Source organism: Passer montanus, unplaced genomic scaffold (assembly GCF_014805655.1).
Source record: "Passer montanus isolate IOZ18808 unplaced genomic scaffold, ASM1480565v1 scaffold53, whole genome shotgun sequence".
NCBI classification, from domain to species: Eukaryota; Metazoa; Chordata; class Aves; order Passeriformes; family Passeridae; genus Passer; species Passer montanus.
In genome coordinates this window covers 4,759,384-4,784,750 of record NW_024370263.1, presented here as the reverse complement: position 1 = coordinate 4,784,750, position 25,367 = coordinate 4,759,384, and the positions used below count along the sequence as shown (strand labels likewise).

The 25,367-nt window shown below is 52.3% G+C and overlaps 1 protein-coding gene across 4 annotated transcripts in view; it reads right to left on the bottom strand.

Moving 5' to 3' along the window:
• Positions 1-2,456: 2,456 nt before the first annotated feature.
• SSH1 (slingshot protein phosphatase 1) overlaps positions 2,457-25,367 on the bottom strand; it is a 32,571-nt gene continuing 9,660 nt past the window's right edge. Inside the window, exons 2-15 of one of the 4 annotated variants that reach the window (XM_039724425.1) lie at positions 20,191-20,307; positions 17,638-17,741; positions 15,875-15,939; positions 15,021-15,142; positions 13,662-13,730; positions 13,207-13,272; positions 11,811-12,005; positions 11,421-11,514; positions 10,262-10,390; positions 9,589-9,635; positions 8,283-8,429; positions 7,483-7,683; positions 6,176-6,770; positions 4,473-5,744 (exon numbers count right to left, since the gene is read on the bottom strand). In XM_039724425.1, the coding sequence (XP_039580359.1) occupies positions 4,473-5,744; positions 6,176-6,770; positions 7,483-7,683; positions 8,283-8,429; positions 9,589-9,635; positions 10,262-10,390; positions 11,421-11,514; positions 11,811-12,005; positions 13,207-13,272; positions 13,662-13,730; positions 15,021-15,142; positions 15,875-15,939; positions 17,638-17,741; positions 20,191-20,276 (3,192 nt within the window). In that variant the 5' untranslated portion in view covers positions 20,277-20,307. The other 3 variants (XM_039724424.1, XM_039724426.1, XM_039724427.1) reach the window with 3 other exon arrangements.

Sequence of the window (25,367 nt, the reverse complement as noted above, 5' to 3'; positions counted from 1 at the left end):
GTGTGCTGCCATCAGCCTCACCCTCCTGCCAATCCTCATCTTTCACCCAAAACCACCACTAGAGTACCTGCTCACCACCCCAACTCCACATGGAACTGGGAAATGTTGCCAGGGAACCATCCTCCCATCAGAGGGTCCTTGAGGAGATCAGCTTTGGAGCACCTGCAGCTCCTCCATGGGGGGGAGACGAGGGGCACAGCCGGACCCTGCACCTCCCCACCACCCCAGGAGGGCACCCAGTGCCAGGCTGGCCCTGCCCACGGCAGCTCCAGGCTCAGGCACCTCCTCTGGTCAGCGAGGCTATAAATAAACCCTCCCTGGTCGCCGGAGAGAATTTGTGTTGCTCCAGATGTTGCCTGGTTGTGCCATGGCAACATCACAACAGGATGTAACATTCGGCCGTGAGGAGCCGCTCTGAAAAGGACCAATTTCCAATCCTAACAAGAACAAAAAAACAGCCGGGCACTCACCGGCAGCCTGGGCATGCTCCAGCCATTCCACAGGCCCATCTTGTGGTTCCCCATATCCAGCTCACACCCACCTCTGGAGCTGGGAATGGCTCCGTGGGGAGGCTCCATCTTTGGGAAGCTGGGCAAGGAGAGAGGTCTCTGTGGACCCAGCCAAGGGATGTGTGAGTTAATGAGCCAACAGCAAACAGTGCCCCCAGAACGGTGCTGGCTGAGGGGCAGGCTGTGCTCCAGGAGCTCAAACAACAGCGGGAAGCTGCTCTTCACCTGGAGACCCATCCCTCCCTGGGGATCCCCTCAGGTGAAGCAGACACAAACCCTCCAGACCCACCCCCAGGGCAGTGCCCTCCATGGTTTGCAGATTTCCCCAGCCAGGGAGCTGCTGTCCATGCAGGTCCCTGTGGGGGCTCCTGGGCTTCCAGGAGCCTGGCATGTGGCTCTGCTGGGGAGAGCAGCACAGGCCTGTGCAATCCCACAGCCCAATTGCTGTGGCAGCATCAAGGTCCTCTCTCAGGTGGGATTTTCCAGGCTCAGCAAGGTGCAGGTGTCACTTTTCCATGTGCCACTGCTGACATCCTTTCTGGAAGGTGAGAGGCTTCTCCTGAAACCAGGCTGGGGTCTCTGAAGAAACCAGGTGGAGAATGCCTGATCTCCATCCTGCTCCTCTGGATCCAGCCTTCAGGAGCATCAGAAAACAGCCAGGACCCAAAAATGGGGGAAACAGAGCCAGGATAGATGGGCAATGATGACATAGAGCAGGCAGTGGCCCTGGGATATATCCCATCCCCTCCTTTCCTTTCCACCCCTTCAGCATCTGTTCCTTCCCCACCTCCAAACAAAGCTACAAAAGTAATTTGTAAAAGGAAAAAAAAAAAAAGTTTATTTGTTTTTCCTCACAAGATAAACATAAAATATCCAGGACATTTTTACAAACAAAAGTAAAAAAAAAAAAAAAGTGCATGATGCATCCCTCCCGCGGGCATACAGTACAAAAATCCTGCAGATTTCCATATAAAATTGGGATAAGAAATACCACGGAATAAAGGAACGTTGTTATGGAGCACAGCAATGCACAGAACAGCTACAGGTCACTCAGCCCCTCCTCAGGGACTGACCGGGGCTGTCCCCACCGCCCCGGCCGGGAGGCGGTGACACGGCCGGGACAAACCCCGGCACGGGAAGGGCCCCGGGAGGGACACGGAGCGACACCGCCAGGACCGGGAATAAGGCGCCGGCTTGTGCATTTCAGGAATTCTGGCAGGACGGGACAGGGTCTGGGGCTGCCGAGCAAAGCGTGGTCGGTGATGGGATGTGTCCCTGCACGCATAGATAAATGGATAAATGGATAAATAGGATACATGGGGACACCGGGCACGGAGCCCTCTGGTTCTGCCATGCCCAGAGCAGAGGGAAGCGGCAGCAGGTGAGCAGTGCCCAGCTCGGCGGGGACAGGAGGGCAGGACAGGAGGAGGGATGGCCTCACTGCCACCGGAAACACCAAAAGCACCAAAAACTCCCTAGAGAACAGCAAACAGCAGAGTCCAACAGCTCAGCAGATACACAGTGTTTGTAAACCATGAGTAAGGCACTCCATCGTAAGGACACGTACGACACGTGGGGAGGACAAGCACATCAACCTTGTCATGCAACAAACCCGACGGGACGGGGGGGTTTGGCTGCGACCCCCCGGCAATGGCACAGCGGGGCTCCCGCCGAGCCGCGTCTGTGCCCCGGGCACGGAGGGAGCCCCGAGCCCGGAGCGAAGCCCGGGGCTGCTCCAGGCAGGAGCAGCGGCAGGGGAAGGCCGAGGGTGCCGAGCTGAGCCCGGAGCGCGGCGGGTTGGGCGCGGCAGAGCTCGGCAGGCACTCGAGAGACACGAAGGAAATCAGATGTTCGCTCGGATCAGTTCACGGAGTTCTCCAAACTCATTCAAAACCGTTCCCGGCACCTCTTCCCTCAGCCAGGAGTGATGGGAAGGGTCGGCAGCACACAGAGAATAACCTGGGTTACAACAATAACCGAGGGTGATGGAATTGTCCCGGGCAGGGGACACGGAGCTTTCCCAGGTGCTGCTCCGACCCTGCGGCACCCAACAGCCCCGGGGCCTCCCGTCTGCCCCTTCCTAATCTGAGTCTGGCTGCAAAGGGGGATAAAGGCGATCCAAACACAGGGAATGGATCCGGCCCTGGCTTGTGGGGTTTCATCCTGCCCTGAGCTCGACCCAGCGCTGCCTCAGCCCAAACAAGCAAAGGCTCCTGCAAAACTTCCCTCCCGGAGCAGCTTTTGCTCCACACCAGCTCTCCTGGGTGGAACAAGTGCAAATCAAATTCAGACTCTTTCAGGAGGGACAATTATTCACTGATTGCCTGTCCCTACAATTCCTCACACAAATGAAACATGCAGGATCTTATGCTAAAGGGGAAAAAGGGAACTCCAGGCATTTAGGGCAGGAAAATGCACAGCTCCCTTCCTCAAGACACTGGATTTTCAATCAATACAGTTCAGAGCAGCTGCTGCAGCCTGGCTCTGCCCCACCTCAGAGGGGAGCTGCAAGAAAGCCTTTCCATGGAGATTTTAAAATGTGGGAATACTCCCACTCACAGCCAGGGTGAGCAAATCCACCTCTTTGAGCCCCCAAATCTACTTCAAAACACCACCCAAAGGCACAAGCCTCAGATGGGATCGGGGGCACTGAGGTTTGGAGCACATCCCCTGCTCGCTTCCCAAGCTCTTCCCTCTGGACTCAGCCAGGGCTCACATGGAGCAGCTCTCAAACAGGCTGGCTGCCAAAAATATTCACAGAAAATGCGCATTCCCTATGGAATCCAAGCAGCAGCCCTGGCAGGAGGGGGAAACACAGGACTGAGAGCACAGACAGCCCCTGGCTGCCCACCCTTCCTCCAACATCCTCCTCTCAGAGCGTGTCCATGTGTCTGTCCAGCTCCCCCCAGCAGGGTTCAGTGGCTGTCACACACAGCCCTGGGACAAGCCCAGCCTGCCTGTGGCACCCAAACCCCTGATGCCCACCATAAACAGCACCCAGGACTCCTCCAGCAGCTCCCCGGGCACAGGGACCACCCCACAAAACCAACAGCACAACCACAAAGGACACTCTGTCACCTGCCAGGGTCCAGGAGAGCCACCCCTCCTCGGCCACCTCACGTCACCCACAGCTCAGTGACAGAGGGTCCCCAGAGCACCCACGACACCGACACAGCTTCACATCACGAGGGTCCACAGGCAACCACTGGCCAGGCTCTGTCAGCACTGGGACAACACCGACCACAACGACAGCAAAACACCCCAAGAACACAACACCTGTGACAGCAACAGCCAGGGTGACATCGGGTCACAGCGTCCCCACGGACACAGCTCAGCACTTTGTCACCTCCCAGCCACGGCCTGGGGAAGCCTCAGTGTCCACACTCCCTCCAGGCCTTTACAGCTAAGGGAATTCCTTCAAACAACAGCAAGAATTCTGGAAAAAGCCTTTTGGATAAAAGCTCCAAACAATAAACCAGGACAAAAAGCCAGCAAGAACAGAGGTAGTGTGCGTGTCACCATTTTAAGGATTTTCCACAAGTGCCCTGTTTAAATAGAGACTTGTGTTTGTTCTGTAAAAAAAAGTCATGAATAATTATTTTCAGTCTTCGAAACAGAATATTTCAGCATTTTAGATATAGATAGAGATACAAATATCTATCCATAACAACACACACATCCACATTATTACACTTGGCAAACAGTACTAGGAAGAGTATCCTGCAGGACAACAGGCAAGTCACACACCAAGTCCTCCTCTAAGCCATGCAACACGATTTATTTCCCTTGTGCCCTTCATTGTGACCCACTGTGGTTCTTTCCTCCTCTCTTGGAGCACAAAGAGGGGACGAGGAGGTGGCACCAGATGAGCTGCTGAAGTCAGATGATAAAACAGCACTGGTGCAATGAATAAATGCTGCAAACCCCCAAAATGCTCCAGCCCCCTCCTCGCCCTGCAAGGCATCAACTTTTGCCCATCCAAAGCGTGTTCTTCAAGTTCCCAGCCAGAGGCTTCGCCCCTGCTTTGGAGGCGCCGTCCGCGCCCCTCAGCGGCGGCTCACAGAGCACGGAGCCCTCGCTGGACACGGCCTCCCTGGAGTCCGTGATGGTGGCCACGTCCACGTCACTCGACAGGTCCTCGGAGGACAGGTTAAGACATCCCAGCTTGGCGAGGGAATTGGATCTTTTCAGGGGCGAGGACACGGTGAGGCCGGCCAGGCGCAGCCTGGTCTCGATCTCCTGCGTGCGCTGCTTCACCAGCCCGGGCTTGCCCCGCACGCTGTGGATGCTGTCGCTGCTGGAGCTCCGCGTCAGGTTGGAGCTGCGGGAGGAGGAGGGGGTGTAGCAGATGGTCTTCAGGAAGTCCTTGGTGAAGCTGCTCGTGTGCTCCAGGCGGCACCCGGCCGGCGTGGAGGTTTTCTGGGAGATCCCCTCCAGGACACGCTTCACCCCCAGCTTCTCCACGTCGTTCTCGGCGTCTCCGGGCACCAGTGGGGCCGGTGCCAGGAGAGGCACAAGGCTGGGATGGGACATCAAGTCCTCGCTTTCCTCCACGATGCTGGAGTCAACCCTGCCCAGGGGGCTGTCCCGGAGCAGCACCGAGGCATCCGAGGGCAGGCTCTTGAGGCGCTCCAGCTCTTTGGTGTGCTTCCTGACCAACCCTGCTTTCTGCAGCTGGAGCAGCGACTCCTGGTGCTGCATCAAGTAACTGCTGGCGCTCGGCTTTTCCAAGTCCTTGCTGAACAACAGGTACTTCAGGTCCTTGGTAGGTCTGGGGTCCTTTCTGGCCAGAGACTCTTCCCTCACCATCTCTGCGTGAAGGAGGCTCCTGTCACAGTGGGAGTTTCTCCTGGGCAGCAGAGTTTTTTCGGGGGTTTTTGGCGCATCTTTCCCTCTCTCCAGAAGGCCGCAGTGCTGATCCAGTGACCTGCACGTGCCAACCTCCACAGCCCCGGCTCCTGGTGCCAGGGGGAGCGGAGCCTCGTTATGTTTAGTTCTGCCTGGCTCCTCGGGGGGTGCCCTGCTGGGCAGGTGCTCCATCAGGTGGGAGTGCAGGTGGGACAGGAGGGGGGGCTGGGTGCAGATGGTGCTGCTGCGCCGCGCGGCGCTGGCGCCGAGCCTCTCGCACTGCTCCCCGAAGGAGTCAGGGGACAGCCCCGCTGAGGAATACATGCACTCAGTGCAGGACTGGTAGGAAGGCTTCACCTTGCTGAGGATCCCAAACACGGCATCGTGCTGCAGGAGAGAAAACAGGGACAGATCAACGAGCAGGGAACAGACACCGGCACAGCCCACAGGGTGTGGGACGGCCAAAGAGATCTGGAACAAAGCCCATTTCCACCTCAGCCCTTGCAGCAGGAACTAAAGCCACGTGCTTTCCCAGCAGACAGTGTCTCTAAGGAATACCTACCGTGCCAAGCGAGGGTCATGCAAGCGAGCTGCCCACAGCACTTTACTGGGCACTCACTGGGCACTCTCTGGCATCTACATCCACAGCTCGGGCAAGCAAAGCCCTGGTGAGAAGCGCCTCGAAAGGGGAGAAGCTCATCATGGAATGAAAGGCTTTATCCAAGTCAAATGAAACTGGGCTATGAGGATGAGAAGAGCAGTTTCACTTGCAGCAGAGTCAGCCATGCCAATCACCTCCACCTCACCTCCATACGCACCTCAAAATCCTCTGGGCAACTCCTTTTGCTGTTGTTGTTATTCAAGTTCTCCCTATTGAGCCTGCTCTCCTCCTTGTGCATGGACAAACGCCGCTTCCACTTTTCCATGGGATTTTCCTCCCTGACACCATCCTCCCCTGGCTCCCCAAGGACCATCCTTCCCTTCCTCGGGCTGAAGTCCCGTTTCTTCTTTGCCTCTTTCTCACAGAAGCCGCCCAGCTCCGCCAGTGGCTCCGCTCTCTCCGGGGCCTTTTCCATCTCCAGCAGCCTCCCCTGGGGTGGTGCAGATGGAGGCTGTCCCACCAGGGCATCCCGCTCCAGCTGCTCCATGTGGAAGAAGCCCTCCCTGTCCCCAGGAATCTTGTTCTCCAGCAGCGTGTCCGACAGGCGGCGGAAGCAGTAACCGAAGCCCTCGGAGCCGGCTCGGTTGTCCAGGTAGGCAGACTGGGAAGGCATGTCCAGGTCAGCCAGGCGGTTTTCCAGGTCGATGTCCAAGCTCTCCAGTAAGAAATCTCCTGACCCCGTGGTGCCGTCGGTGCTCTGGGGCAGGTTGCTCTCTGCCTGCTGCTTCCACAGTTTATTGTGGCGCTGTTTGCTGGGGAGAGGACAAGGACACGAGTGACTGCCCTGCAGGATGCCCAGTGCCAGGAGCTTCCTTCTGTCTCCACAGCCCAGAACCCAGGGGCTGGGCCCAGATCTGAGATGCCACTTGGACAAACCACCTTCAGAACTGGGATTGTTTTCCCCCCACCTGTCCATTCCAGAGCAGTGCCCTGAGTACAGCAGTGGGATCAGACTTTGGGAGATGCCTCAGCACCCTCAGAGTACAACACCCCAACCTGACCCCTCTGCACATCCTGTGGCACAGCTCCTGCTGAACCAGGGGACAGAATTCTCTCCTCTGTCCTTAGAAGATAAATACTGCAGCCCTTGCAGTGACAGAGCCCTGGGGTTGGCACAGAACCACGAATGCTTTGCCTCCAGAATGGCCCAAGCTCAGTTCTGCCTCATAAAACAAGAACAATGCTGTGCTGGGCAGCACTGGCTGCTGAGAAATCCAAACGTACTTCCCAAGCACGGAGAAACCCTCCCTGAATTACACCAGAGCAGTTCTCCCAGCTAATTTCCATGCAGGGAGCCTGGCACAGGGAAGGTTTAGGAAAAGCATGATTGGCCCAGGATTCTGCCTGTGCCCTTCTCAAGGGACCCCTCACCCATCTGTGAGCATGACACCAACAGAGCCCCAGCAATCCTTTGTGATGCTTCCACAATCAGCTCCTTTCCTTCCCACTCATCCCGAGCCTTACCTGGCATCCAAAATGCCCTCGTACTCCAGCAGCTGCCGCATGAAGCCGGCGTTGGGCCGTGTGATGCTGCGCTTCTGCTTGACGTAGTTGTAGGCCTTCTCCAGGGACCAGCCAAACTCCTTCATGGCGTAGGCGATCACGGTGGATGCCGAGCGGCTCACGCCCATCTTGCAGTGCACCAGGCACTTGGAGTGGTTCTTCCTGCAGGGGGACAAACAGGAGAACAAAGCCCATGTCAGCGGTTGTGGATCTGCTACGGCTTCACCGGAGGAGGGGCAGCGCTCCTCGCCCTGCCCACCCTGCATCACAGATCTGGAGGGGAGAATGCTTGGGATGATGAGGGCCAGGAGAAGAATCCCTGTCCAGAAAAGCTGGGAGTTAGAGATGGGCAGCCTCATTCATCTCAGAGACCACCATGAAGCCTCCTGCCTCCATGCAGGTCTTTGGAAACTGGGATCTCTGGAAAAGGCTGAGTGTAGAGGCCTGGCAGGGTTTGACAGGGTCTGTCTGCAGAGACAGCTGGGGCAGGTCCAACACAGACACGGCTGGAGCAGCTCCAGAATGACTCCAGAAGAGGAAACATCCTCATTTCCTTTCGGAAGTAAAACAAATTAGTAACAAAAATGCTGGGCTAGAAACAGGTTAATGCCAGTCCAGGAAGGACAGGGCACGAGGGAGCTCCAGCAACACGGAACGATGATGCCAAGGCCCTGCAGCTCCTGTGGCTTTGCGAGGGCCTAGGATGAGACACAGAGAGCTGGGATGTGCCACCCCCCAGGGCCAGGTGTCCCAGCACTCACTTGGCCTTGTTGATGAAGTGATAAGCCTCGTTCCAGTGTGCCAGCAGGTCCGTGGTCTCCTCGTCGTACACGCGGATGTTGTGGTACGCGAACAGGCCTGGGAAGAAGTTGTCGATTTCCCGGGTGACGTTCAGGATGTAGTCAATGCTGTGGGACCAGGAGAGACACCCTGAGCTGCCACGGTCACCAAACAGCCCTGAGGGACACTGTGAATCCATGCACTCCAACCCAACATGAACTGTAAGGTTTTGCCTACAGCCCTAATCCTAACTCCTGGTACACAGGGGTTTTCTGCCACCTCTCACTGCCAGCACATCCCAAGTGTCCAAACACCCTGGGCACAGGAGGGAGAAATTTAATTTATCTCATTTATTGTCTCTGAGTCTGTGTAACCCAACCAGGAACTCCTCGCTGTGCCACATAGCTCTGGGGATGCAGAAAGAAGTGAATCATCTGGGAACATAGCCCAGGAGTCATCATCTCCAGCTGCAGGTTTTAGCTGCAATCCCATCCCTTCTCCTTCTTTCTGACCAAAACCATGAGAGTCACATGTTATCTCTTGATTCCTGCCAAATGTCACAGCAGGGATAACAATGTACTCCAGAATGAATGTCCAGATTGATTTATCACCTCCTATCACTGAGAAAAATCAAGGACACAGGATATTTGTCTCACAATTTGTCCAGCTTTGCCTTTGGACACTGCACATCCCAATCCAAGACATAATCATTAACACCCTGCTTGATTTCCTTGTCCCAAGATGTGCAGACATCTGCTCCCAAGGACTGCAAATGAAACATTTTCAGCTGTGCTGTAATTGTGAAGAATTTCAGTTCCTTACAGCAAGGCTGGTGCAGGCCTTGAGTGAGCAGCAAATACTTATAGGCAGAATTCTCCCTGATCCCAAAAGTGTGGCAGGGAATGGGGCCAAGCAGCACCATGGGGATGGGAGAGACACCTGGAGCTGCCTGTCCAGGCAGGTGAGGAGGAGTATGCTCATCCACAGGCAGCTCTGCTCCATCTGAATGGAGATTTTTCCTTAGTGCTGCAACCTTTGCTCCTCTGCAGCCTGCAGAAATTCACACCTGGCACAGCACTGGGAGACGGAGATCCTGATGGATCTCACCAGTGACAAGTTCTGTTATTTTTGCTCTGTGCTGATGATAAAAGTGAGGTTGGAGAGATTTCTCCACAGAGCTGCTGGAGGGGTAAAATCATCCCTAGAGCCTGCAAATGTCCTCTGCAGGGTCCTGGGGGAATTGCAGGCACACAGTGCAGGTCTGGAGCTGGGAGGAGCAGTACTCACCCCGAGCCCTGCAGCTCCTCCAGGTTGGACGCGTTCCACTCGGAGCCCTGCAACAGCCACAGACACACATTTCCAAAGGGCCCCAAAACAGCCATGTCCCTCAGCTTCTGCAATCCCCAGCCCCAGCCATCCTCCTGAGCTGACTGCAATGTTGGGAACAGCCTCTGAGACAGGAATAGGGCATTGATGTCCCATCCTGAGCAGGCAGGGACCTGCTGAAGGAGGGACCAGGACACAACTCACCCACAGAGTTGGTTCTAGGCCAGGGTGTGACTGAGCTCATCCCAAATCACTGCCCCTGGCCACTCTGGAGTTTTAAACACTGGGAGAAATAGTTCAGGAGAACAAAGTGAATGCACCTGTGATCCCAGACATGCCACACACGAGAAGTGAGGCAAATCCTGAAACTCTGGGTGTAGTTACACCTTGGATTTTCCCCCAGACATTCACAAGAGAAAGCTTTAAACTGTTAAAAAGCAGATTTTGCCCTGAAACATGAGCAATTCCTCTGACTCTACCCAGAACAACAACAAAAAGACCCAATGGGCACAAAGTGTTCATCTCTGGGCAGTCTTTGTTCCAGAGGCAGAGCCTGGTTTTGCCTGGAGTACCATCTAGTGGCAAAGCATTGGACACAGCACAGCAGAGCTCTGCTGGAGCTCCTGACACTCACCAGGTACAAATGATCAAAAATCAGGGATGGTTTGTCCATCTGGCCCAGGATCAGTAGCATTTCATTGTCTATAAATTCCTTGAATTCCTTCAAGTTGCAGTTCATGTGTTTCTCCAGCTCGTTTCGGATCTGCAGAGCAAACACAAAGGATGGCATTGGAATCTTGGTGTCCAACAGAAACATCTGAGGGCACTTCCCTGCAGAACACTTCTCACTTCTTCATTAAAAACAGCAACAGGGCCTCAGCCTTCTGGAAACCAGGAATTTCAGTATGTGGCATCTCTCCAATTATCCCAGAATGGTTTGTGTGGGAAGGGAGCTTAAAGCTCATCTCATTCCACACCTTCCACTATCCCAGGTTGCTCCAAGCCCCATCCAACCTGGCCTTGGACACTTCCAGGGGGTCCAGCTTCTCTGGGAATTCCATCCCAGCCCCTCACCAGGAAGGATCCCTTCCCAATATCCCATCTATCCTCCCCTCTGACAGTTTAAAACCACTGTCCCTTGCCCTGGCATCCTAAATCCCCAAATTAAGGAGCTGTAAATAAAGCTTCAGATAACATCTGAGGGAAAAAAGTATTTTGGGGTACCTGGTCCTTAAAAATAGTAATTTGAGAGATAAAGAACAAGAGCTTGTCTGCAGGAGGAGTGAGGAGCACGTCCACAGACAGACACGTTCTCAGCTTCCTCCTACCACTTGCATGTTAATAAACCTCCCTTAAAAACCAAAAACCCACCCCAAAAAGAACCATTCCCACTCTGATCACGTCTGCACTGTGGGTGGATGGATTACACCAGCCTGGGGGATGGATCCAAACGAACTCTAGCCTTGGTTTGTGATTTTCCATCCATAAACTCACCAGCAAAACGCTGTCTGCAATGTCCTCTGACATTTGTCCAGGGAAAAAAAGGAAATAAACCCTTAAAATCTAATTTGAAAGCCACACAGCTGTTACTGAGCTCCTGAAAGACACTTGTGATGCTGGGATTATCCTGATTTCTTAGGAGGGAGGTGCAGCAAAGCCAGAGCTGAGCCTTTACAGGATGGCTGAAATGCACATTCCAAAGCCAGGGACACGCAGGCATATGGTGCCTGCTCCCCACTCTCTAGAGAGGGAGTCTGGCAGGAAGAACAAGAGTGAGAAGTTTTTCTATTTACCTCCTTGGAAGTCACATTTTCCAGGTCCTTGCTGGTCATGATGCTCCGGAGCTTGGCTTTAATGAGCCGCTCCGTTCGCTCCCTTTCTGTGGGCCTGGGAAGGAGCAGGAGAGGAGAGGATGATTCCAGTGCACAGCACTGAGGAGTGAGGGGAAAGGCTCGTGCTAAAGGGAATTTTTATGGGAATAATAGAAAAAAAAGAAAAAAAAGCAGCTTGTTGGTGCTTATACACTATATCACAAGCTAAAGTTTTGGGTCTGATCATTTCACACAAATTCTTTTTTGTTGCTTTTGCAACCCCAGAAATGAAGCAGGTCAGGAAGAACAGGGAGAAGGGGAGATTTCCTTCACGAACCAAGCAAACTTTTCCAAACAAAATGCTGCACTGACTTGTCAACAAAGAGGGCTGGGGAGTCGGGGCGGGTGGACTCCAGGTCCTGCATGGCGTTCCACTCGTTGATGCAGCTCTGGTCTGAGCTGATGCAGCTCTCGTAGTAGGTGGCCCACACCAAGGCCACCCCTCCTGGGAAGTAGTTGTACCTCCTGGCAACTTCACAGGCTTTGTGGAGGATCTGCAGAGCAGACCTGCAGGGTGGGAGAAGAGATGTGGGGAAGCTGTGAGCAGATAAAGCAGGAGCTGAGAGAGTTTCACAGAGGAAAAGTGATTTTCAGCATCAGTTGTTGTAGTTTGCTCTTTGAAAGCAGGAAATTTATGGTGTCAGAGCTCAAAGAGGCACAAACTGCACCTTAGGGGCTTCTCACAGCAGGGCTGAGGCAGGGGCTGAAATCTTCTCCTAATTAACAGGGAAGAAGCAGGCACAAGTTGCTGTGGGATCTAATCATTAACCAACTTGTACAGCCAAAGGAAGATAAAGAACAGGGACAATTTTCCAACCACCTCCAGCAAGGAGCCTGATGCATATTTACCAGCATTCCTGGCCCCTGACAGGCTCCAGGGACAAGGCCCAGATTGGGTCATTTGTTTTTGCAAATCCTAACATTACTTTTTCCTTCTTTCCCTCCTCAATTTTTCCTTTCTTTAAGGCTCTACTCCGAAGTTCTTGGACTGAACACATCAACCACATCCAAGGCTGGCAACAGGAAGGGCCAAATTCAAAACTGCCAGGAACAGGAGTTTTGTTTCTGCACCAAACCATCCCCAGCACAACATCCTTCTCCACAGCTGTAGCTCCTCCCTAGGAGATGCTGCAGGGACTGGGATCTCTCCAGGCTCCAAGGGGAGACAGCATTGCCCAGGCAGAGGGAGATGCAGTTCCATGTGGAGCAGCCTCCTCAGGGAGGAATTTGCTGTCTCAGCCACCTCTGCTTCAGGGGTTTGGAATCCCTGCACAGGAGCTGGAAGGAGAATGGGCACCTGGGGCTGCAGGAACCCCAGGAATGGGGCAGGATACAGGGAATGCCACAGGCTGGCAATGGGCCCTGAACCTCCTCTGTCAGTCAGAGAGAGAAACATGCAGAGAGAGGAAATTCTTGGTTTGCAACTCCAGGAATTCGAGCTCATCTTTCATATTTTTCCATCTCCCTGGTGCCACTTCCCCCATGCTGAAGGACACAGAGCTGCTCTGAACTGGAGCAGCAGATCCTGGTTTGGGATCAGGATTCCCACAGCCCCTCTGCTGACACAGGGAAGCAGATCTCTGCTGCAGCTCACTGAATACCCATTGTGGAGAAGGCTAAAATGCAAAGGCTAAAATGCAGCTGATTTTTTTTTTTGGACGGAATTTACTGATAGAGAGTGTCTCCCTGAGCCCAGCCCCTCACATACCACATGGCTTGCACTGACACAGGTTTGAAGATGTGCATCCTCCCTGCAGTGCTCACGCTGAAGCCACTGATGGAGAGAGGGAAAATTGAGTCAAAAACTGCTTTTCTCTGCACCCCAACCTGCTCTCTACAAACAGCCCCTGCACTGGGGCACCCACAGGCCAAAAGAATCAGGATGAGAATTTCTCTCACTGATTTTCCAACCTCCCAAGTATGAATGGCAAGAGGCTGCCAGGAATGGGAGCTCCAGTCCTCAGTGGGGGTTCAGAGCATTCCCTGGAACCACAGGAGCAGTGTGAGGGCAGCAAGACAAGAACTCACTGTCTGAATAAGAGGACTCTGCAGCCATGAATCCAAAATGGGCACTTCATTTGCAAGGTGATGGAGAATCTCTCCTAGAGCAGCCCCCAGGTAGGGAAGGACATTCACATTTATCCTTTCAATGTGGTTTCTTACCCATCCCCATCCAGATGGATTTTAGTATCACTCCAGAGGCGAAGAACCATTCCTATAGTGCAGCTTTTACTGGAAGAGAGATGGTGAGACAGGAAGTTAAATATAGGCCACGATGTGGTCATGCCAATAGCCTAAATTATTAATACTCTTTAATTTTTAAAATCCTCAAGCCTTGCTCTAGTAATCTCTTGTAATATTTCAGGCCATCAAATAAAACTGGAAGGAGGATCTGAAGGTCTGACAAGGTGATAACTCCTGGTGATTGCTCCATGGGGTCACTCTAACAGGTGGAACAGATGAAAATGGATTTTAGGGGTTTATCTCACCCAAAAGAACACTTTCAGTTCAGACAGGCAATCTGGCAAGAAAACCCTGCTATAATGAAGGCCAGGAACTTCCAGCCATAAATAATTAAGCTACTGAGATATTAAGGTTTTAAAGGAAATTGGGATGCAGACAGCAACAGAAATCCATCCTTCCTCTTGCCTCACATCAATAATCACCAGGAGCAAATTAATGCAAAGTTGTTTCAGAGTGGAGGTGACATGGCAAACCTCCCCTGCTGAGGCACACCAAGGGAATGCCACATGGGAATTTCAGAGCAGAACAGAGGCAGCATCAAAGCCAATGAGAATAATCTGACAGGAAGGCACGGCTGGGAGCTTCCCTACAGATCCTCCTGCAATGCTTCCCCTTCCCACCTTCCAGGGGAAACCACCACTAAAGGTTTCCAGAATGAAGCACAAAACGCAGAGGCTGCACCACAAGGACAGGGCAGCTTGTTAAATCCTGGGAGAACACACACAACAGCCTGGCAGCTCCAGCTCTGACTCCAGCTCTGCCAAACCAGCCCCTTCTCCCTGAGCCAAGAGCACTTTTGCCCTGGTTTACTCACCAGAACTGGAATAATCTGAGAGAGGCTGCAATAACAAAGTATTTCACTTGCTTTTCCAAATACTGTGTGCTCTTATCAGGCAGACAAAAGGAACAGCTCGTTGCTGACACAGTTGTTTGTTGGTTTTGGAGCCACTTCTGCAGTATTGTTTTTTGACGTTATTTGGCAACAAAGCTACTACAAAAGCAGCTCCATTGCATCATTCCATCAACACACTGGAGTCTGGGGGAGAGAATGAGTTCCAGTTTTGCAAATGTGTCTGCAAGAGCATTTTGCAGGGAGCAGGCAGCAAACTCCCACTGGTGATGTGGATGCCACAGCCTTTGATTCCACAGAGACTGAAAGATTCTCATCCCCGTGTCTTTTCTCTTGCTGGAATCTGCAGATGCAGGTGACCCAACTGCCTGGGGACAGTTTGGTGCTGCAAGAGAGCCCATCGTGCCTGGCTGCCAGCTCAGACCCACCTCTCCTTGCTGGAGAAGTCCACTCCCAGCAGGATGTTCTCCTCGGTGTCCTGCCGCCCGCTGCTGTACACCACCACCATGTAGCGCACGCGGTCGGTCCACACGCTCTCCAAACGCACGGCCTGCAAAGCACCTCTGCCTCGTCAGTGCTGCCACTGCTGCACAAGGCTTTGGCAGCTCTGACCAGCCCCAAAAGCTTTATTTAGTGCAGTATGGAAGGTACAGAAAGGCTTGTTGATGTTTTGGTGAGGGGAAGGTGAGCTGAGGTTACCTGCTCTAGGTTGGGGGAGCACTACAAAATGTAACCCAAAGGTTTGTTGCGAAGTTTCAAGCAAGAAGTGTTAAAACATTGATCATGCACTGAACTGAAAACAGGCAGGCTCAGAGGATTCTCCCACTCCCAAACCTTCACTGAAATAGCTCAGTCCTGCAGGAGGCACAACTGACATCAACTTCTCTGCAGAGAAGCGACTTTTACAGCAGATTTTTATCTGCAGATTTCTTTAAAAGAAAGCCCAGCCCAGCTGATGCAATTTCAGGGCTGACTTAAAAGTGTCCAAGAGAATCAGCAAGGTCCTGTGTCTCCTCCTGTATTACTGTTTGTCAGCTGGATGGAAAATGAAATCTAACAGAACAGCCCATTTCAGACAGAGCAGTTCCCTGACCCAAGTCACACCTGGACACAAGGACCAGGGCAAAAGGAGTGGTCAGGAAAGTGGGGTAGGGCTGGAAACCAGCAAAGAGTTAAGGCAGCTCTGAAATCTAGGATTTGCCAATGCTTTTCCTGCTCCTCTACAGGTCTGTTGCAAACGTTTCCAAGAGAAATGAGAGCAGGGAAATGCACCTGTCCTTACCAGTTTGATCCTGTCCTCGCAGCGCAGGAGGTTGATCATCACCTGGAGGTGCTGGGGCAAGTCACCTGCACAGAAAGCACAGCAATCATCACAAAGGGGCTCTTGCTGCTCTAGGAATCAGCAGAGTCTTAACTTTTACAGAAATTGGCTGTTTTTAGGTAAACATAATAATAATTAAGAGAGGTAAATTAACTTTGCTGTCCCAGAGAGCACGAAGAGCAATGAGATTCTTGGATGAGCATTCCCTGGATGGGCGAGAACCCAACCTTACAATATTTGGAAGCCACCAAATCAACTGAAACCACCTGTGCCTGGCACAAGTGAGGATTCTCTTCCTGTCACAGCACCCTAGAGAGGACAGAAAGGTGTGGCCATGAGAACAGGTGAGGGAGAAGTGGAAAAACTAATTAAAAAAAACAGGAACAAAGGAGAAAAGAACAACTTTGAATGGTGAATCACCCCCAGCGTGGTGGGATCAGCCCCACCAGCCCTACAGAGGGTGTGACTGAGCATGAGTGACCCCCAGAGGAAAGGCTGCAGGAATGGGCTGGTTTGGGTGATGGAGCCCTTCTGTCTCCAAGTTCTGCTCATGCACTAAGTCCCTTCAGCTCTAGTCCATTTCTGTTTGGGGACAGCAGACGAAAGGAACAAGGAATCTACAGGAAAACAAACCAAGTTCCCAACTAATAACTGAGTAATGCACTCATAACTTTCCATGTGAGATAAAATTCCTTCCGTGGGCTGCTTGCTGGGTATGTGGAATTGCTGACAGTTAAAGAAACCCAAAGCCAAGCCTGGCACTCAAACACCCCCTTTGTGCTGGAGTGTTTGCTAAGCAGCACCACACAGTACCACACTGTGCCTTTCCCACAGGCTCCTGCTCTCAAAATGCCCCAAAATCCCAGCTCTTCTTGCCCAGTACCCACCTATTCCCAAAGTGCCACAGGCAGAGGGTATAAACACCGGGGAAGCAGAATCAACTTCCCTGGATGTCCTTATCTGCATCCAAATCTGTGTGTACACTCACCACACCACTCCCTGCCATTTCTTCCCACCAGTTGGCAACTGGAAGGGACTGGGGGAAGCAGGACAGTCTGTTCTTAAACCATGATTGCGGTGAGCTGACAGGAAAGGGGGTTTTCCTGAAACCAGGATATGAGCAGCTAACAAACGTGCATCTCTCCAGATACCCAAATCTTGATCAAACATCCCTTACTCTGACCAGCAACGTCCAAACAAAACCAGCAACAGGAAGTTCCAAAGCAAAAAGTCCCAAGCTTCAGATTACTGGAGGCTGGGAGAGCCCCTGGAGAAATGTCCAGGACATCCACAAGTGCCCAAGGGGTGCTGAGCTCTGTGACTCAGCCCTGCCACAAACCAAAGGGGAGGCAAAGATTAACTCACTGAAGCACAAGTGACATTTCCTCCTCTGTGGCTGGGGAAAACAGGGAGAGATATTCCACACAGCCCTTCTGGCTGCACAGGCTTCCCTGCCTAAAGAAAGCCATGCAAAATGCCATGATTTTCACAGAGGATAAGTTTCTATTCCAGTCACAGTTCCAAGAGAATGATAAAAGTTTAAACCAAAACTCAATGATCCCAATAAAAAACTCAGTAATTTGAATGTGGGCTGAAACCCTGGGTTTGTTCAGCAGCTTGTACAAGGCTCACCAGGACAACATGGGGTGTCACCCACCTGTGCCATCAGCCTGTCCCTTTGGATGGGAGGGAAAAAGGATCTCCAGAGGGGATTGAATCATTACCTGCATGTTTGTGGGGATGCTGGAGGCTTCGCTGGCCCTGGGAGCTGTTTCCTTGCTGTAAGAAAAGGGCTGCACCTTTCACCATGAAAAAGCTCTCGCTGAGGCTGAAAAAAAACCACACAGGAGTCAGCTGAAAGGAAAGAGCAGCAAAATGTGCACATCTGGGAAAGGAAGTGCTTTCCTCACTGAAATAGTAGGATTTTGCCACAGCCACTTGCACAGCATGACTCTGGGATTATTCATGGATTATTCATCTGTCATTTTCCAGCACTGTTTTATTACTTGGCCCCTGCAAGAGATACTTGCCTGAGCTGTCATGGGCTGGAAATGACTTTATCACCTGATTCTAGAATTCTGCAACTTAAAAGAAGCAAAGGGTTGGACTTTTTACAGGCTGAGACCTGCAATGGACTCATGGAGAGCAGGTTCTGAGCCCAGCACTTCCTGCTGATTGCAGCTCTTGACATTTCTCTGGAATGCAAAAACAAGAACCTGCAACTGTGTAGATTTAAAGGGGAAGGGAGATGGAACCTGCACATCCCAAGGGAAAGGACACAGCTCCGGACCCTCAGGGAAAAATAAGCAGCACAAGAGCAGAGGGTTGGCTCTGCTGTGGCTGGATCAGCATCCTGGGATAGAGTCTGGGCAAACACAGTGACACTTCCAGAGGGAAATGACACCCAGGGCTGGAGCATAAGGGAGGAGAAGGCAGAACAGCACCGGCACAGTCGGATTTCACCACTCCCAGACACGTACGAGAACCTTGGAAATCCTTCAGAAGCAGCTTTGGCCAGAAGCAGAGAAGCTGCATTTCCCACATGGCTGGAAATCCCTGTCTCCTTTCAGCTGCACAGGAATTGCTTGGGATGTGTTTGCTCTGCTCCCCAAACAGCACAAGAGCCATTTGTTGCTCCAAAGCCCAATTTTCCACCCCCCACCACGCTCACAGCCATAGAATCATAGATCACCATTAATTACTGTCTGCATCTCCTAAACAGGAATGCTGCACTATGACTGTGCTACACAGGAGTTCCTTATGCTCCAGCAAATGATCCCTCTGGAGTTACTACTCCCAGCACTCATCTATTCCATATTTCATCCGTGGTCTTTGCCTTGGGGCAGGAGTGAGTGGTAATGCTCCCAATGCTCTGTTCTACCTCGCATTTTTGTGAGGACAGACATGAAATTCACATAATTTCAGATTTTCTCACCTCTTAAGAACACAGCCCAAGTTCCCAGGCAAAGCTTCCTCCTGTTTCAACTGAATTTCAAGAATTCCCCAGAAAAATCTGGATCAGGTTTAAATTCGAGATTTCAGTTGCTTTTCAAAAGTGAACTAAAATTTTTGCCTGAATTTCAGGCTCCACAAGATCAATAAAACACAGCAGGAGAAGCACACTCTAATTCCAACAATTCTCCACTTCCATTCCCACAGGATTCCAGCACTCCCCCCTCACCTCACTGGCTGGGTCTGAGCAGGATCCGAGCTCAGCCTGGCTCGGGATAACGGCACCCACGGCTGCAAATGGGAACAAGTGGGAATGTGGCCTCTTCCAGGAGCCAGCCAGGAAGAGCCTTGTTTCCTTCTCACCCCAGACCTCACAGGAAAGCGTTAAAAAAGGCCAGAAGTGACACAAAGGCAGCGACCCCCACACAATGTATGGGATATTCAGCACTCACAAGAGGCAGGGAATGCTTAGATCATGCACTTGGAGATAATTCACAGCATTCCCACCCAGAGAATTTGGGGGAAAATTTCTTTGGGAAAGCAAAAAATATCCTGAAATAGATATTTTACTCCAGTGTTTTACCCCAAAGGATCTTTGACCTCAAAGCACTGACTAGGATTGCTGCAGCAGGAAAAACCTTGGGAAAAACAGAGCTCCTTCCCAAAGTTATCAGGATCTCCTGCTCTGATGATACATCTTGGCAGATGTTCTTTCTCCTGCAGTCAGGAAATCTGTGACAATAAAGCAGAATATTCCCAGTTGCTGGCAAAAGGGAAAGCTGTGCTGCTGGAGCAGCAAGTGCTCCAGGAAAAGGACAACTCACAGAGCAAAATTTTTGTGCTCATGTATCCATGTGCGTGGAAATGAACCGGAAAGCACAGCCAGGAGCCTGCTGAGAGCCAGGTTTCCATTTCCACTGAAATCCCCGTTCCTGCCCTGCCCAAATCCTCCTGTACCCCCAGCATTCCCCATCTCCACACCAGCTCGGGTTTCCATGTGCCCAGCACGGTGCTGGACACAGGGAACACACCCAAACGCCTCTTTGCTCAGAGTTTACACCACATTGTAACAAGAACGTTACCCAAGCCCAGCCCTTATCTCCGCTCTGGGAACTGCCTGCGCTCTGCCACTTGACACAACTGCTCAGTGAGAAAGGCAAGGCACAACTCCCTTTTAAATCCTGCAATCCCAGTAAACAACTAAAACTCTGAGCTTTTTTTTTTTAAAATAAAAACCCCTTTCCTGGCATTAAAAACATCCCCACCCTCTGCCCCTCGGCAGGGGTGCCAGATGCCCCAAAGCACGACCCCATGCTCATACATACTGATTCAGGCTGCTTTTCTTTGCACAGCGGCAGCATCGTGGTGGCCCCAGCGTCAGACAGAAGTCAGGGAAATCGAAAAGATTCATAACCAGCTGGAAAACTCACATCCTTTTGCTTCTAAACCCATAAAAAACACCAGAAGGCAAAGAAAAGGTCAAGCGTATTTCTGTGCGGAGCAGAGGAATCGCGGCTGCTGATGCTCCCCGGGAACTGGATGGCTTTTAGGGAACACTGTGTCTTCCACTGATATCCTGGCTTGAAAAAGCACTTGTCCCAACACATCCTGATGAAAGAGAGCCATTCAAGAGGGGAAACAAGCAGCTGAGGCTCGGCTAATCGTTTCCCTCCTCCAGACTTGTTTGTTTGTTTGCTTCCCCCTCGTGCTCCAGAGGCTCCTACCAGCACCCACACAGCCCCTGGCTGCGGGACGTCCACATTCCCTGGGAGGGACAGGACTAGAGGAAAAGCATCCTATGGACTGATGCCTGCTCATTCCTTTACAGTTAAAGCAATGCTTTAATACAGATACAGGACATTTAAATGGTTCTTCCCTCAGTGTACAGCTCCCCCGTTGGATTTTCAGAGCCATTCCTGAGTTCCTGCTGGACAAGGAATCTTTCAGGTCCTTGGTTTTTGTGTGTTAGGGGCTGCTGGCACTGAAATCCCTGAAGATTTGTTCCTTACAAACTCCAATTCTTTCTGCAGGCACACACCATAAGGCCACTCTGGCCCCACCAGCCTGACCAGGGGAATGAGGAGCTCTCTGTGCATTCTCAGCCAGTTTTCATCCAGTTTGACTGGCACACACCACAGAAACCACCCAATCCCGGGATGCCCTTCCAGGAATCCTGACCAGCACAACTTCTCTACAAGGAGTCACTTCAGGCTCTTGAATAAACACAGAGCCCACTCACAGCCCCAGGACCCTGATGCTCCAGTACAGCTGCAGACCAGTTCTCCTCCCACTCCTTGACCTCAGCTCACCAAACACAGGACATTATCACCCTAAAAGAGGGAAAAACCAGCACTTCCAACACCTGGGAAATGCCAGGAGCGTCAGGAGGAGGGTGCAGACAGTGACAGTCCCTCCTGCCCCCAGAGGCTGGCAAGGACAGGGTGCTCATGGCCACAGCCCTGCTGAGAGCCGGCTCCAGAGGCTGTTGCTCCATCCGCTGGCTCCGTGCTGCTCAACTTGAAAAGGAAATATTTCTTCCCCTTTGGGAAAGCTCCAGAGGAGCGTGGCTGCAGCACACATCAACCCCATTTCGAGCTGCTGAAGAACACAATAGGCAGCGCCTTCTCGGCGGTGCAAACTGCCACCCCCCGGGGCCAGGAATGCCAGTAAGCAATCCCTCAAAACCGCTGGATTTTGGGAAAAGAGACAGAGCTGCTCACGCTCCTGGGCAGCAAGATGCCAGTCCCACAACAGTTTTCCCCAGGCAGTTGGCTTTGCCATCGAGGCTCCAGCTGTGAGGTGTCCCAGGAGGAATCCTTGCATGCCTCATGTGCTTGAGTTCCATGTTTTAATGGGAATCTCACATAAGCCATAATTATCTTGCAGGACACAAGAAAACACTCTATTAACATATCTTATAGCTACAGAATTAATCTCAAAATAAAGACCCACAGAAGAGTCTGGAGAAAGAAAACCACTTTTTCTGGGAAGACCCAGGCAAACCTGAGATGAGTGAGCAGCCTCCTGCAACCAGGTCCGTGTTTAAGGAAGAAAAAAACCCCAAACCCCCACAAGAAAAGGAGTATTCACTTCTCTCAAAATTGGTCATGATTTTACAAAGGCAAACATGGTAATGCCTCCCAGTTCTTTGGGTTTCATGGCATCTTCTACTCAAAACATTTCCAGACTGATAAGGTGAGGGAAAAACAGGCCTCCCGAGCACCACAGAATGGAACACACTTCCCTTTTCTACAGCCCTGTTGATAAGGAGGAACAGAACTGATTTTTTTCCCCTTTTTCTTCCCTCCTTTGCTGCTTGGTCTGGAACAAGCTTGGCCACCTCAAGGCAACTGAGAAAGAACACAAAAAGCCCTGGAGAGGGGGTGGGTGAGAGCCCTGCTGGATGCTCCCATAGCCCAGCCAGACCCTCCACATTCCAGAGGGTGGATTTTAGGCAGGACACTGCAGCGGGCAGAGGGGACTGGCATTGTCCCACAGCAGCAACACAACCCAAGCTGGGGAGGAGAGAAAGAGAAAGGAGAGAAGCAGGAAGAGCTGAGAGCAGCTGTGTGGCTCCTGCTCCCCAAAAAAGCCGACGGTTAAGGCGGAGGCACTGCTTGCTCTGGCCTGATAGAGGCACATCTGATAACACCTCCTGACCACGAGAGGGGCCTGGGAAGGGGCCTGAGCAACACCAAACAGCACCAGGGAAAAAGGGACTTCAGAGCTGCTCCTTCCCATGGCACTGCACAGCCCCAGGGACTCCAGCAGCAGCAAATCCCTTCTCCTGCTCTTAATGAAGCGTGTCCAAGTGGCCTTTGCTCTGTGTCACACAAAGATTAAAGGGACTTACACAGGTGGGAATATCACCACAGCCATCCCAGCTCAGCCCCACATGGAGCAGGGCTGCCACAGCAGTGTGCTCCCCATGGAGCAGCACCTGGAAAAGCCCAGTTCCAACATGTGTGAAGAGGGTTTAGAACACAGAGAACAAAGTGTTATTGCACATGTATAGGATTTGGGAAATGCTGACAAACTGACCTGTGGTCAGGAGGGCAGGAGCCCAAAACACCTGGCCAGGTCAGAGAGATCTGCTCAGGACTGAGATGTTTTTATTACCAGAAATGCAAGGCAGGAAAGCTCTTTCCATACCCGTGACTTCCACACCCAAAGGCACCATTCCCTCCTGAGCTGAAGACAAGTCACCCCCAGAAGAAAAGCAAAATGTGGGCTGCAGGTTCCCAAGAACATCTCCCCTTCCTCAGACACAGCCAGGGCATCTCTGTGCCAGGAAGGGGCCAGGCAGCAGCTCCAGCTGTGGTGGGGGCAGTTTATAAAGCTTCCCTGCAGGAGCAAACCTCTCTCCCATGTATTTTGAAGGAAGTGAGATGCTGGGGAGACCAAAAAACTCAACAGGCTTTGCTGTTCTCAGCAGAGCAGGGAGCAAGGGGAGTGTGAGTGTGCATTGTTGGGCTCGGAGGCGTGGGGATCGTGGGCCACATCCCAGCAGGAATGCTGACAGGGCTGCAGACACTGCAGGCCATTCACACACAAACGCTCCTCTGGCACAAAGGGCAAAAAGAGAAAAATTAAATCAATCATGAATCCCACAAAAGCCAATTTCCCAACAGAAATAGACTGCTGATGATGTCCCTCCAGCCACTCCTGGGATGCACTGGGCTGGAGCAGTGATCAGCACAGATCCAGATCTGCACAGAGCAGAACCAGCTCAGCTCTGAGTATCCCACCCTGGGGGCAACCCCAGGATCCAGGCTGTGCCTGCAGACAAGCCAGGAGCAGCTGGGATAAACCCTCCAAGAGAAAGGGCAGGAAGAGGGAAACAAACAAATTAGCAGGATCATTCCCCATTCCAGCAGACTTTCGCAAAGTAAATTGACAGAACTGCTCCCAAACAGCCAGGAATGAGAAAATTCTAGGAATCCCTAGTACTTGCATGGTGAAAAGCCAAATAAAATAAGAGATTGTTTCACAAGGAAAAAGAAATCCTTTCTGCTCATCCCATTAATCGCAGAGTTCAAAAAGGCACGAGGCTGATCCCAGCATCACCCAGCTACGCCACGGGCTTGGAACTCAGTCTGAATCCCAAGGAGCATTTCTGACATTCCCACTGAAACACGATGTCATCTTGGTGACAGTCACTGTCTCAGGAGGCCAGGCCAGATCCTCTCCAAACCTCAGCCTGCACGAGCTGCTAGGAAGAGGAGTATTAACCCTACTGGTGTCCCCAGTGCATGCCCTGGACTGTCCCCAGCCCGCCGTGCCCACCCCAGGGCCACCTCCCTGCTGTGGGGGCTGAGCAGAGCTGCTCCACACAGCAACTCACCCTCACCTGGAGTCATGGACTTGGAGGACAAGGCTTGGGAAAGCAGCAGCTGGCACAGGGGAACACACAGAGACCCCAGCATCAGCAACAACACTGATTTCCCTGGTGCTCTGAGGGAAGCTGGCTATTCCCAAAACACTCTCTCCCTGTGTTTTCCTACAAGTGACTGTTCTGGGTGCTGCCATGCTCCTGCCATTGCTGTTCCATGACCACAGGTAAGGGGGGAGCCAGGCCACAAGCCCTGGAGCTGTCCCAGAGCAGTGTCCAAGCTGAAGGAGAGGTGGGATGACACCCACCATGGAGGGCACGCCAGAGGCAGAGCCTCCACCCGCACTGCCAGCAGGAGCTGATCCTGCTCCTGTCCTCCTCCCAGCCGAGCTGTCAGCACACGGGCCCATCCTCCTGCATTCCTCCTGTCAGCCCATTGTTTCAATCCTTGGAACTATTTTATTAAGTCACCCCACTTCACCCACTCAGCAGTGTCTCCCAGAGAAACAAGTGGAAACTCTCCAACGGCGCCGCTGGAAAAGAAAAGGAAGGTGAAAAACAGCTTGAAGGATTAAGGGAGCAGCTCCCAAGCGGTGCGAGCGAAGGTCAGCCAGGACACAGACAATGGCATCGGAAGCATGGCTGGGAATCTTGGTGGCACAGCAACCCAAAAACCAGCTGAGCTGCCAGGTTTCAGAACGGCTCCAAAAAAGGCAGCAGAGACCAGGGAGTACTTGACACATTGGTAATGTGGAAAAACAAAACAAAATAAATCCAGGCGGATCACGCGCGGTGAGAGCAGAGTGAGAAGAGTTCTGGCTCAGCCCTGACACCTCGAGTGCTTGACTAGACTGCAGCCTGCCTTTCCTGCTCCCTGAGGGTACACAGCCAGCATTCCCAAAATCAGGAGAGTGCCAAGCAGGGGCAAAGCTCACTCACAATGGAAAAGTGGTGGTAAAACCCCAGGATCATCCTTCTTTTCCCCCTCCACTCCAAGGCCATCTTTTCCAAGCAGGATGGTGTTGCAGAGGAAGCAGACAGCTGGAGTTCAGGATGTTTTGCAGGGCTGGGAGGGAGATGCCAAGCCATGGGCAGCAGTCTCCACTGGGATGCAAGTGTTGGACAGGGTTGGATGTGACCATTTGGATGGCAGACAGAACAAACAAGGAA